Source organism: Lithobates pipiens, unplaced genomic scaffold, assembly GCF_037356315.1.
Source record: "Lithobates pipiens isolate NorthernLeopardFrog02 unplaced genomic scaffold, aLitPip1_a1.2 Scaffold_23, whole genome shotgun sequence".
In the NCBI taxonomy this organism is placed as follows: domain Eukaryota; kingdom Metazoa; phylum Chordata; class Amphibia; order Anura; family Ranidae; genus Lithobates; species Lithobates pipiens.
This window is the reverse complement of record NW_027507785.1, coordinates 231,476,412-231,489,637: the sequence shown is the minus strand read 5'-3', so window position 1 is coordinate 231,489,637 and position 13,226 is coordinate 231,476,412. Positions and strand designations below refer to the sequence as shown.

Below are 13,226 nucleotides of genomic sequence, written 5' to 3'. Positions count from 1 at the left end.
CTCGTCCACATGCACAGCTGAGCGATAACCCCCCCGGTGAGGCAAGGCCTCCAGCGTGGCTCATGTATTTGCTTGTTTTCCCTTTAATCTGACTGTTTTTATGCTCTTGAGTACAGTGTTATATGCTCCCTGCAAACCATATGTCTCCATGGGAAAGGAATACGTGTTACGCTTCCACACGGGTCCTAGTGGTCGGGTTCTCAGAAATGCCCTCAATGCGAGCGGACATATGCATTGCTTCTCTGGTTAGGTTATGTCAAATGTGGTATCCTTTTGTTTAGTTGCCTGTTGCACTTGTGTATGTATCCTTTTTTCTATGCTCAATAAACTTCTTTTTGATAAAAAAAAAAAAAAAACGGGTACCTGGTCCGTACGCTGTACTAACAGGGCTTATTCTCACAAGTGAGCAGAAGCTTTAAGTAAATGAGGCCTACAGATAACTCCATATTTTCTGCAGGCAGTAATGACTTTTTTGGTTAAAACAAGTACTGAGGAGGTGACATTTTGCCTTCCAGCTGCCTGTCCAGCCACTTTCTAAAGAGTGATCAACCGCAGATTACTTTTTAGAGGGGTAGCAAGGGCTACCGCTAGTGTAAACAGGCCCTTACTCCTCTGTTTTTTTTATACACACAAAACTGCACAACTTGGGGGTGCCACGTCACTCACAAATCAATCTAGTACCCTAAAAGCATCATGTTGACACTTGTGAAGGGTGTCAGTGCACTGGGCTTAAAGTGTTTGTAAAGGCTGGAAGTTTTTTTACCTTCATGCTTACTATCCAAGAAGGTAAAAAACCTTCTGTGTGCTGCACCCCACACTAAAGCCCCCACCCCACTCCAATATTCGCCTGAGCCCCCTCTCGATCCAGCAATGGGCACAGGAGCCTCAGCTGTGTTTCCCCTCATTGGCCGTTGGCTCCCACTGCAGTCAATTGCAGCCAGAGAACTAGTAAGGCGAGAGAGGGGGCGGGGCAGAGTCAGATTTTTGTGTCTTATGGATGTCTAGAGCAGGGCTCGAGAGTGAGCACGCCCCAGTGCCTCCATGGCAAGTGGCTTGATATTGGCGTCATTGGTCGAGGGGGACGAGTCAGGAATGCTGGTGTGGAAAGGATCTGGGCTGCTCTGTGCAAACCATTGCACAGAGCAGGTAGGTATAACATGTTTTAAAAACAAAAAAAAACAAAGCGTTAATATCGCTTTAAAACCGATTAAATTTGCATGATCAACTTTAGCCAAATTCAGACCGCAACGGTTTGCTATCTCATGATCAGACCTTTGTAAGCTGGTGTGTAGATAGAGGTTGGTATATTTTATTTTAAATACACAGATTATCTTTGTGCCTGGCAGCTGTTGTCTTTTACTGGAAAATACAAATGGAAGCCATCGGTAAGCAGGTGCAAGTAATCTGTAATGCCATTCATGATAAGACTAGCATGCAATGAGCAGTAGTCAAGTCAGTGTAATTTTAGGGAAGCTGCTTGGTGAACAGAAATTCTCAATATTCAGCTGAGGATAAAATTTCTTTTTTTTGCTTGACAGCTGGCTTATTTGTAAACGTTTCAATTCCCAATCCCAACCCTTCACTTCTAGCTGTCTTCTAGCTGTTCATGTGATGAACAGGGTCATTCTTTCATCCTATCTAGCATCGACAGTGGATTTAGTTCAAAAAATTGAACAGGCTGGTTGTACTGAAGTCAATCGATGGATCGTCTTCAGTACAACCAGCCTGCCCAAAGATGGATTGAATTTCCCTGCTAAACTGGCCGAGATTCGATCCAGCTATGGCCGGCTCATGGGAAGCTATTCTTGTGTTTTTTGTTTTTTTTATTTTAGCCTTTTTCAAAGCCAATTTGCAAGCTTTTGTTTTTTTAACCACTTAAGCCCCGGACCCTTTCGCTGGCAAAAGACCAGAGCACTTTTTGCGATTCGGCACTGAGTTGCTTTAACTGACACATGCGCGGTCGTGCGACGTGGCTCCCAAACAAATTTACGTCCCTTTTTTTTTTTTTCTTTTTCCCTCTGCGGTTTTTATTTTTTGCGCTATAAACAAAAAAAGTGACAATTTTGAAAAAGAAAAGCAATTTTTTTTTACTTTTTGCCATAATAAATATCCCCCAAAAATATATTAAAAAAATCTATTTTTTTCCTCAGTTTAGGCTGATACGTATTCTTATACATATTTTTGGTAAAAAAAAAAAATCACAATAAGCGCTTGGTTTGCGCAAAAGTTATAGCATCTACAAAATAGGGGATAGTTTTATGGCATGTTTATTAATATATTTTTTTTTTTTACTAGTAATGGTGCCAATTTTTATCGTGACTTCGACATTATGGCGGACACTTTGGACAATTTTGACACATTTTTGGGACCATTGTCATTTTTACAGCGATTAAATTGCAGTGATTACTGTAAAAATGACACTGGCAGTGAAAGGTGTTAACCAATAGGTGGCACTTTAGGGGTTAAATGTGTCCTGCGGAGTGTTTCTAACTGGTAGGGGGGATGGGCTGTGTATGACACTACACTGATCGCCGCTCCCAATCACAGGGAGCAGAGATCAGTGACAGTATCACTAGGCAGAACGGCAAGATGCTTGTTTACATTAGCATCTCTCCGTGAGACGATCGCGGGTTTCCCCGCGAAGATGGAGTCCGCGGGACCCTCATTTGGACTCGGGGAGCTTGCGATGGGCATACGCGCTGGTGGCATGCACCCGGTGGCAAATTCAAAGGGGGACATACAGGTATGCCCATTTGCCTGTCTGTGCCATTCTGCCGACGTACATCTGTGTGCGTCAGTTGTAAAGTGGTTAAAAAAAAAGTGCACACTTTTTTTTGTTTTTTTTGGTTTACTGCCCCTAAGTCAAGATGTGCCATGCTGATAGACTCCTATCCAAAAAGACTGAGTGCTGTAATAAAATCTAGGTGCTTCAACAAAGTATTAGTTTAAGGGTGTGCACACCTATGCAACCTTATTATTTTAGTTTTTTTTTGTTTTACTTCCCTCTACCTAAAAGATTTCAGTTTGTTCAACTGAGTTGTACAGTTTATAGGTCATATTAAACAAAAAAAAAAGTTCTGAAATGATTTCTTTTTATCTCATTATTTTAAATCACAGAAACCTGACATTTTAACAGGGGTGTGTAGACTTTTTATATCCACTGTATGCCTTCCCTCCAGTGAGGGAGGGTGAGGGTTTCCCTTGGTCAAATTGGCGTCACCAGCACCCATTAGGGTGAGGACACCACTGGATTCCTGGACAGGTAAGTGCCCTAATATTGAAAGTCAGCAGCTACAGTATTTGTAGCTCCTGACTTTAGATTTTTTGGGGGAGAAGCCTGGGGCTCCTCTTTAACTTTAAAATTTAGAATATTACATTAATCAACAGAACAAATATTCTGTGCTTAACTTGTTAGCGAACACATGTCAATACCTCTATGATGAGGTTTAAATCCTTTTATTAAATATTGATGTGATCTAATGGAAAGGCTGCTCTCCAGAGGTTAAAGCGGACCTTAAGATATTTTTTTTTTCATCTTTCCATTAAATCTTCTGCCCTTGTTGTTTTACCTTTTGGATAGTAATACATTTTTTTTCTGCCAGTGAATACCTTATACATCCCACTTCCTGTTTCTTGTCCGGTCATTAGCCTAGGCTTATGACATCATGCACAGCTCTTTATCTCACTCTTGTCAGAGTTTGCCAGGAAGGGAGGGGGGATGAGTCAAAAGAGGGCAAATGAGAGCTGCAGATCATGAGGTGTGCCTCTGTTTGTGTAAATCCAGGAAGTGAATAGGCAGCACCCTCGGCTCCCCACAGTTAACATGGCTGCAGCCAGACTTAGTGGAGGGAGATTTCTGCAGCATATTTGGCAAGTATGGTCGGAGGGAAGCTTCAGAATGGCAAATATGTTTTTATTACAAATTTTGTGAGCAGACTGCAGTTCCTTTTTAAGTTGGGACATCCTTGTAGATTCATAATGCAGTAAGTAACTGGATGTATACACAAACATGTATTCATGGCAAATTCCATTATTCCAGATTTATACGTTTAGAATACTTTTTCGCCTCTGTTAGATATGTGCCCCACTGTCTGTACGTTTTAAAAAAAATAGATTTCTACCTTATTTCACGTGACTACTCTGCACTCTTCTCTCCCAGTCTGATGGCTACAGCGAGAGGGTCTGAGAATTCCCGCTCACATCAGCTGGGAAAAGGGGACGGGGAAGGTGAGCAGTCACGTGAGCGACGTGCGGTGCTTTGACATTAGGTAGAAATCAACATATTTTTCATACAGAACATACAGTGGGCACATATCGTTATCTACCAGAGGGTATAGTATGAATACAGAGTGGCTCTGACACGAGATGACAGGTGCAGGTGCGGGGGTGGGAGAGGACAGAGTTGAGCTGCGGATGACGGAGGCATGTAAACTGACCACAGTGTCGGGGCTCAGCGGCCATGATAAACGTGGACACTTTACAAGGGGGACGGTAGGATCAGATATTTTAAATCAGTGTTTCTCAACTCCGGTCCTCAAGGTGCTTCAACGGGTCATGTTTTCAGGCCTTCCATTATTTTGCACATGTGATTTGATCAGTTTCACTGCCTCAGTAATTACCACAGCCGCTTCATCTGAGGGAAATCCAGAAAACGTGACCTGTTGGGGTGCCTTGAGGACTGGAGCTGAAAAACACTGTTTTAGATTATACAAAGAGCCAAATTACATATCACAAGCACTGTGCTGTTATTCATTCTTTAAGAGAACAGGATCATTTTTTTTATTTTAGGGTTACAAGCGCAAAGTAAACTTGTGCTTTGCCTATGAGGAGCTTGTGATTCACTCATTTTCCTACTACTTGACACTAATGTTGATTATCGATTTGGAATACGGACACCAAGCGCCATCATATGTTGGTGGGAAGAGAGTTCTCAAACCTGCTTAAGTTTAGAGTCTCGACTTTACATAGATGTTCTCTTTGCTCCTGGTAAGTATTTGGAGCCGATGGGATCAGTTTTAGCCCAGGTTCACACTGACAGCGGGAAATTCAACTGAACTCGCACGATTTTATTCCCGCACGTCAATCACGACTTCGGGGCAATTTCAGAGCTCTTGCGGGTTGCTGCACAGATGTCTATGGAAATCGCACCCCGAAGTCGCAAAAGTAATACTAAAACTACTTTTGAGAATCAGTATGTCGCCGCAAAATGTGGCGTCATCGATTTGGACAGTGCAATTGCTGCCGATTTGGCATGTCAAATCGTATGCCAAATCGCTCCAATGTGAACTTATGCTAAGTGAATTTGTTGCTTTAACCTGTCTGAGCAAAAAAAAAGGTTTTTGCATGATTATCATAACAAGCAACATCTGTAAATAACATGTTTCAACTTGATCTAGGCACCAGAATTACAGTTTAGTCGACAAATTAGGCTGCATTCCTGAGCTGTGAACTGTACTCATAGGTTGCCATGTCTGAGTAGCCCCAGACAGCTTGCTTTACTGTTGTACCCTTCCTGCACAGAATCTGAAGTTTTGTGAGACTTCAGACATATCAAAGGAGCAAGGGCAGGGAAGGAGAGAGATTGTGGCTACCGCACACCACATGACCCAGATGCCAGGAAGATTGCAGAATAAGATCTGTGTTATCAGTTCATTGCTGAGATGAATCACGGGATAGAGTGGGCAGGTCAGAATATCTACACTAGAAACATTTACTTTCTTCACAGGGCTGAATGGGCAAAATAGAGTACACTGATTATAGCATTAGAATGTTTTAGTTTCATGCTAAGTTTGTTTTATAATGGTAAGTGTTCTAAGATGAAAGGCTAGCTGTAAAGGTAGGCCTTTACCAGTGACATAGTATTACTGTTCAAAGCACCCAGTAAATAATGACTTTGTGGTGGTTACTATTAGCATAGCCATAACATTGCCCCTCACCTGTCAGTGCTAAGGCCTGATGATAGGTTACTGAGGTGTTGGGCATAGCACTGTGCGGAATGCATGACTGTTCTCCACCACCAGGATGTGGAGTGTGCACGGGCACTGTTCTCCAAGTAATGATTCTTCCAAAATCTTATTAGCTTTGGCATTTATATTTTAGTGTAGAATGTTTTAAGATTGCTCAAATTTTTTGTGTTTTTATCTTTTTGTTTCTGGGCACTGGAAATCAATAGTTAGAGAAGTCTGCCATCCAAATGCATGTATCAATCAGTAGCACAAAATTGAATAAGATTTGCATCCCTTGATTTCAGAAAGTGGAACTGCTAAGCCCCATACACACGATCAGACATTCTGCCAGCAAAAGTCGGATGTGAGCTTTTGGTCAGAAATTCAGACTGTGTATGCTCCATCGGACTTTTGCTGTCAGGACTCCAGCCAGCAAAAGATTGAGAGCAGGTTCTCTATTTTATGGTTGGAAAAAGTTCCAATTTCGGAAATTCCGATCATCTGTACAAATTCAGACGAGCAAAATTCCTGTGCATGTTCAGAAACAATTTGACGCATGCTCGGAAGCATTGCACTTAATTTTCTTGGCTTGTCATAGTGTTGTACATCACTGCGTTCTTGACGGTCCAATTGAGAAAAGGTTTCCGTGTGTATGCAAGCCAAGCTTGAGCGGAATTCCATCGGAAAAACCATCCAAGTTTTTTCCGGCGGAAAATACGCTTGTGTGTATGGGGCATTAGACTTCTGGGGTCATCTTGCTCACTGGTCATTGTTCACTCAATATTGAAATATTTAGGTATAGACAGAAGGGAGGAAAATGCTGTAGGCAAAGTTAAAAGATTTGTAACCTGTACATTTTCTTCGTACTAAAATTGGGACAACTCTACAGTTCACTGGTACTGTTTGATCACCTGCAGTTGAGAATACAACAGTTTCATGGACAGAAATCATTGTAAATCACAGGTGGTGAACTTTACATTTAAACAATTTAAGGCTTAGGGGATTTGCCCTGTCTTTAACTCTGAAAATCTTTTTGTAACCTGAAGGTGTTAACTGTGAAAATATGAATCTATTCACCCTGAGCAGATGTGCAACTAACTGCCATGTTTTTCATGTCAAAGCAGTTTAACTTCCTATACTGAGGAAATTCTTCATCTGCCATATGCTACAGCTTTCCTCTGATGTGTGAGCTGTGCTGGTTGGGACCAAATACTGTGATTTAACCTGAAAAACGCATATTAAGGTTCAGAGTGTTGTTTACTTGCATGCTGGCACTTGACCCAAATTGAGTTGGACATGTTTGTGTTGGCACACCATCACTTATAGAAACCAATAGTAGGTGAGGCCGAAAAAAGACACAAGTCAATCAAGTCCAACCTATGTGTGTGATTATATGTCAGTATTACGAACCACAAATTATCTTTTCATTTAGCCTGTGGTGATCTAATCCAGTAACTAGAGGTCTCGGTTCTCTACTAGGGATGAGATTTGGGTTCGCCCTGCCATTGGTTCAAGCCAAATCCTGCTATGGATTTGAGATTTATGTGCAGATTTTCGCAGAAATTTTCCTGCTATGGATATGAAATTCATGGTCCTGGTGAATTTATGTTCTCAGATTTTGTTTTTTAAACATAAAGCATTGCATGGCTTTTTATACTATTGCAAACAGGCTTAGAATAAGAGGGCTTTTGGTTTAGTGAGCCCCCTCACTTTAAAAGAAGGGGGTGCACAGAATAGTCATATGGGTTGATTTATTAAAACTGGAGCGTGCACAATATGGTGCCAATCTGCTTCTAACTTCAGTTTGTTTAGTTAAGCTTTGACAACAAAACTGGGAGTTGGCTGGTAGCAGAGCTGCACCAGGTTTTGCACTGTCTAGTTTTAGTAAATCACCCTCATAGTGTCAGTAAATTGGAGGCTGTTGCAGAGAAAAATAGGGAAAGCTGACAATCTACATGGGGGGTGATTAGGGTCACTTAGGAAACTGTACTGTACAACCTTGTTTTCTTTTAGTGACCGCTGTATTTCATTGTATAATATTAATATTTCCAGTAAGTAGTGAAATTGTTTTTGCTAAATGATTGTCCGTTTATTGAGAAATCTATGTAACAGAATTCTTTTAGCTGTTTTTTCCTTCCGTTTTCCAGAGATTAGCAATTTTCTTTTCTTGTGGTTGTTGCACAGATGAAGGCTGGAGAGTCTTGCCCAGTGGTGCCAGAAGGGTTTGCAATCTCTTGTATGATCAGTAATGGTGTGTTGTGATGTGACACTGCTTATGTGTGCTCCACACTTTAGTACTGATATCCTTGTCTCCCAGTGTACAGACATAACCACACTGTGATCTTACCCTCTCAGCACTTCCTCTCTAGCCTTCCTAATCCCTTTCTTATAGCTGAAGTGCTCTGTGAGCACAATTCCCATCCAACGGTAATATTAAATGACATTACCTATAGCTCCCCTGCCTTGCAAAGTGTTATTTTTCTTTGACTTTTCCTTGTTGGTGCACACATGTAAATGAGTGCTATTACGATCAGATTCTGTTCTGAAAAGTGTACCAGTAGTAGTTATGTAATAGGAAACACAGTGTTTGAAGTCCATAATGAAAGCATGGAGTTTACTTTCTGAATATTTAATGCAACCTGCTGAAACTTTACATCTTTAATCAGATCAAGATTCTTATAGAGGAACTCTGGTCCAAACAACCATTGCTACAGTTTCTAATCTACATTTAATGTAATAAAATTTGTTTTATTTTGGAAAGCTGGGAGGGCCTTCTAATATCCCCCAGAAAATAAGCTGCAAGTGTCTGATTCCACACTTTTTTCTTGGGTATCATTGGGGGAATGTGATTCTGTGTGTGTGTGTGTGTGTGTGTGTGTGTGTGTGTGTGTGTGTACATCTTTCACTATTGGGTCATCATAAAGCTTTTTTTCCCTTGTAATGCAATTTTTTACTTTAAGGTTTTAAACATTTTATAGCATTGGAAACTGGAGTAAAATCGAGAAGAGGAAGCCAGGGATACATTTAATTAGAAATTCATTTAGAATGAAGAAGGCATAGCATGCTAGGTTATGACACGATAATACTGGAGAGTCTACATATGTTTGAAAATTTAAATTTATAGTGGTAGTTAGATAGTTAGGGCCCTAAGGGCAAAGATTATCTTCCTGCTAAGGGGAAATGGGTTTCAGGGTATTTATATTGCCAGATACATTGAATAGAACTATTTTTTTTTTTTTTTATTGCCTGAAGAAAGCTGCCCAGAAGATTTCTTGGAGTTTTAACAGGAAGGTGTGGACGCAGGTTAGGGAGTGATAAAGAGGACCCTGGCCATCACACATTCAGAGGAATTTAAAATGGGCCTAACAAAAGTTTTCTGCCGGTAGTTCCCTTAAAAACTACCTACCCCTAATTCGAAAAGCTTTTGCATCAGTGTCGGTAACATGGTCAACAAATGTGGCAAAGTCAGGTAGTTCTTACTTCTGCCACTATAAGAACTTATCTGTATGCCAGAATCAGTGAGTTTTAATTGTATCATCACACATAGTGGTACTGTGGATACAATTCAGTAAAGAGTGTGCCTGTATCTGTATGCCAGCAACAGATTCTTAAAGATTTACCAAAACAGCACTAATGGTAATTGAGACCAATTCTGATCTAGCATACAGAGGTATGCCAGTAAAGAGGGCCGTGAAGCACATCTACCACCCCCGTATCACAGTATATACTTTAAAGAACAAAGAACTTTAATGGAAAAATGCACTTTTAAAATCTATTAGCCCCTATAAATTTATTATGGAAAATAAAGTGTTAATATAGCATCTTTTCAGAGCTTTTTGGCCCAGCTACTTTACTTTTCCAAACAAGAAGATAAACTGGGCTCTATACATTTTGGTTATATTTTTTTATAATATAATTAATGATTATGAGAATAGGCAAAGTGACAGATTCTCTCTCAAATCATTTGCATTGGATTACATTTTGAAACATTTTAACTATGATGGAAAGTGTTTATACATTTAAATATGCAGAATATTTTTGATACTAGTTTTATTTATATAACTCAAATAAATTTAAAGGGAAGTTCCACCCAATCTACGCCATGTCTGGTCCCTCCCCATCCCCCTGCTGTCTTCTGGGAGATGCACAAGTCCCAGAAGACAGCAGGGACCAGTCAGGACGTGCAGCGCGACTCGCACATGCACAGTAGGGAACAAGGCTGTGAAGCCGCAAGGCTTCACTTCCCGATTCCCTTACTGATGATGCCGGCACCTCCACCGGGAGCCAAGGGATGTGTCGGCTTTGGGGGAGGACATCGATGGCACCCTGGACAGGTAAGTGTCCATATTTTAAAAGTCAGCACCTGCAGTATTTGTAGCTGCTGACTTTTAATTATTATGGTTTTTTTTTCCGGTGGAACTCCGCTTTAAGACATCGTTCTCATCGTGGTAGTTTTGTCTGAGAGACCATGAATGTAATCTCACTCCAGAATAAAGTGCAGGATTGTGATTCTTTTCTGTGGTTATTGATTGACTGTATCCCTTGAGTTCTTCCTATCCATATTTTATGTGCCCAGCAGCTGCAGGTAAGGTTGATGAAATAATCATTGTAGCTCTTGCTGAGAGATGCAAGAAGATAAATCATCGTCTTGAAACAGACGGAGGTCAGATTTACTGTGCCACTGACGAGATTTTACATTTATGATGAGATTTATGTTTTAGTTATTCTTTTAACAAACTATTAAATGGTCCTTAGGGGAGGCAAGTGGTACTGTGCAAGTAGGAGCTTGCATCTTATGCAGTGTATGCACGACAGGACTTTCCGGCAGACTAGGTCCGACAGTCTTCCCAAATGACTTTTGGCGGAGTTCCTACGGACTTTCCGAACGAACAGACTTAGCCACACACAATACAGACTAAGTCCGTTCGAAAGTCCGTTAGTTTTGAACGTGATGACGTAAACTGGACTAAACAAAGAAGTTCAATAGCCAGTAGATTTGAAACATATTCTATTTCTAGGTCCGTCTGATTTATTTTTATTTTTTTTTGAAAAACAATCAGACTATCCCACACACTATCGGATTGTCCGACGGACTAATCCCTTCAGACCTAGTCTGCGGGAAAGTCCGGTCATGTGTTACGTGTGACGTGCTAAAACTGCTTAATCAGATTTTGTTAGAGGATTGCTTAATCGTGAGGACATTGAGGTATAAGCATGAAAAAAAATGGGTATGGGCATGTTCCTGATAAGCAGTAAATGATATTTAAAATAAGACCTTGCAGACCTATGTAGTTGCAGGTGCTATGGATTATTTCATCTTCAAAGCTCACAACAGGGGCTCTGAAGTCTGGTTGCAGAATTGCTGTCAATTGCTGAAAAGTTTTAGAAAAATTGCTGTTGGTTTATATTATAAGCCTGGTCAAGTGCCAAGTCCCTACTGCCAGAAAAAGCAACGGATGATGAGCAGTGATATGCATTTGCTGTGAACTTTAAGGCCCCATGTCCACAAACTTGGGGAGGCTGAATACATGAGTAAAATTCCAAGTGGTTTCCTGTTCCCAGGGAATCACAAATATCACATACAGCCAGCCAATGCTTCCTGCATCCGTTTTTACCTACTTCATACATGCATGCACAGGGTAGTCACACACAGGTCAAACAAATTGCCTTATCTGTCTTTTAAATGCAGATCCCAAACACAGAATGTCCTTTTCACAGAAGGATTTTCTAGTTTTTTGTTTTCTTGCACTGTTAAGTGGTCAGTTAAGTTAAAAATTCTGCTTAGTTGTATTTTTCCTTAATTATTCATCCGTTTGTCAGCGATCTGACTTACAAACAAAATCATTCTTAGGCTTTTTTTTTTTTCTTCTACACACATACATAGAAATACAGGCTTGAATCCAGCGGGTTCAAGCTATTTTTTTATTTTTTTATTATTATTTCAATATTTTTTTTATTGAAAGATTTGGCGTTACAACGTATTGGCAATCATTTGCGTAGCTTACAGGTATAAGCAGTTGGTACTTAAAGCATGAATAAGTTGTACATCAGCCATGAAACGTTCACACATTTTAACAGAAAAATTTTTAAGAAGCAAGACAATAACACAACATTAAGCCTCCAAGTTGAAATGTATGATGATCTGCGATTCACTTGTCTGAAATTACGAAATATCCTAAATAGCTTCTACTCTTGGGGGAAAAAACGTTTTCCCCAACAGATATGTATATTACTTGTCCTTTGAGGTGGATCTGTTGCATATATCATAGCGAAATACCACCGTTACATGACATGTTATGAGGAAGTCTTAAACTTTAGGTTTCTTTCTTTGGTTAAGCAGAATCGCAGGCTCTCTCACTCTTTACTAAGTATATTCTAGTTTCTACAGAAGTAGCCAATTGTTCCACTTTGTACAGAACCTTGTTAACGAATGATTAAGCAAGCTATTTTTTATTTTTTTTAGAAGGTGACGGTAGTGATTTGTGACATCAAATCTTTTCTAAAGTTCTTTTGGTCTCTTTTAGGTTACTACCCACGATGCCTTTGTACAAAGACTCGGAGAAAAATCCAGTGTACACAGAGTTTACTTCCAGACTCTTAGAAGAGCTGCACTTTCACAGTGAAGACCTTGAGTTTCTGAAAAAGAACTTTGCCAGCAATACATTGTCTTCATCATCGGTTTAATCCTGCCTGAAAATGATATTATTAAAAAGTAGAAAAACGGAACACATTGTCTTTGATTTTATAACTTTATAGCACAACTATTGTGTATCCTAGGGGCCTCCAAACTTTTTTTTTTTTTTTTTAATACAAGGGACACATTGTATAGTTTACATATATGTAAAACATTTGTGTATTGATGTATAAAAACCATAAATACCCTTTTTTCCTCTTTTTTTTTTTTTTTTTGTATAAGTGATACCCTCTGTTCTCAGCTGCATAAGGAGGTTAGAGAGCTTGGGGAGAAGAAAGAGCAGTACACTGGGCTTCCCAGTGAATGGCTGTGCTGGGGGTTGCAGGACAAATCTGAACATAGAAAGGTGAGCAGCCTGACTTCTCAGCGCAGCTAGAGAGCTGACCATGCTGTGGTCTTAAACCTAATGTGATCAGTTTTTAATAGGAAAGCGGAAGAAAGGCAGGGACACCAGGTTTTTCACTGAAAGGAAGCAATACAAAGAGGATGTGATCATTTTTCATACAAGTACATGGTCCAGCAGGTACATATCAGGAATATGAAATGTTGTTTACATATTCTTTCTTAGTAACACAGGGAAAGTTGTA

At 40.2% G+C, this 13,226-nt stretch overlaps 1 protein-coding gene across 2 annotated transcripts in view; it reads left to right on the top strand.

Moving 5' to 3' along the window:
• The window catches only part of RPAP2 (RNA polymerase II associated protein 2), a 122,427-nt gene extending 109,756 nt beyond the window's left edge, over positions 1 to 12,671 (top strand). For both annotated transcript variants that reach the window (XM_077452918.1, XM_077452919.1), the window contains one exon: positions 12,470 to 12,671. In XM_077452918.1, the coding sequence (XP_077309044.1) occupies positions 12,470 to 12,629 (160 nt within the window). In that variant the 3' untranslated portion in view covers positions 12,630 to 12,671. The remainder of the gene's footprint in view (positions 1 to 12,469) is intronic.
• The last annotated feature ends 555 nt before the right edge of the window (positions 12,672 to 13,226 follow it).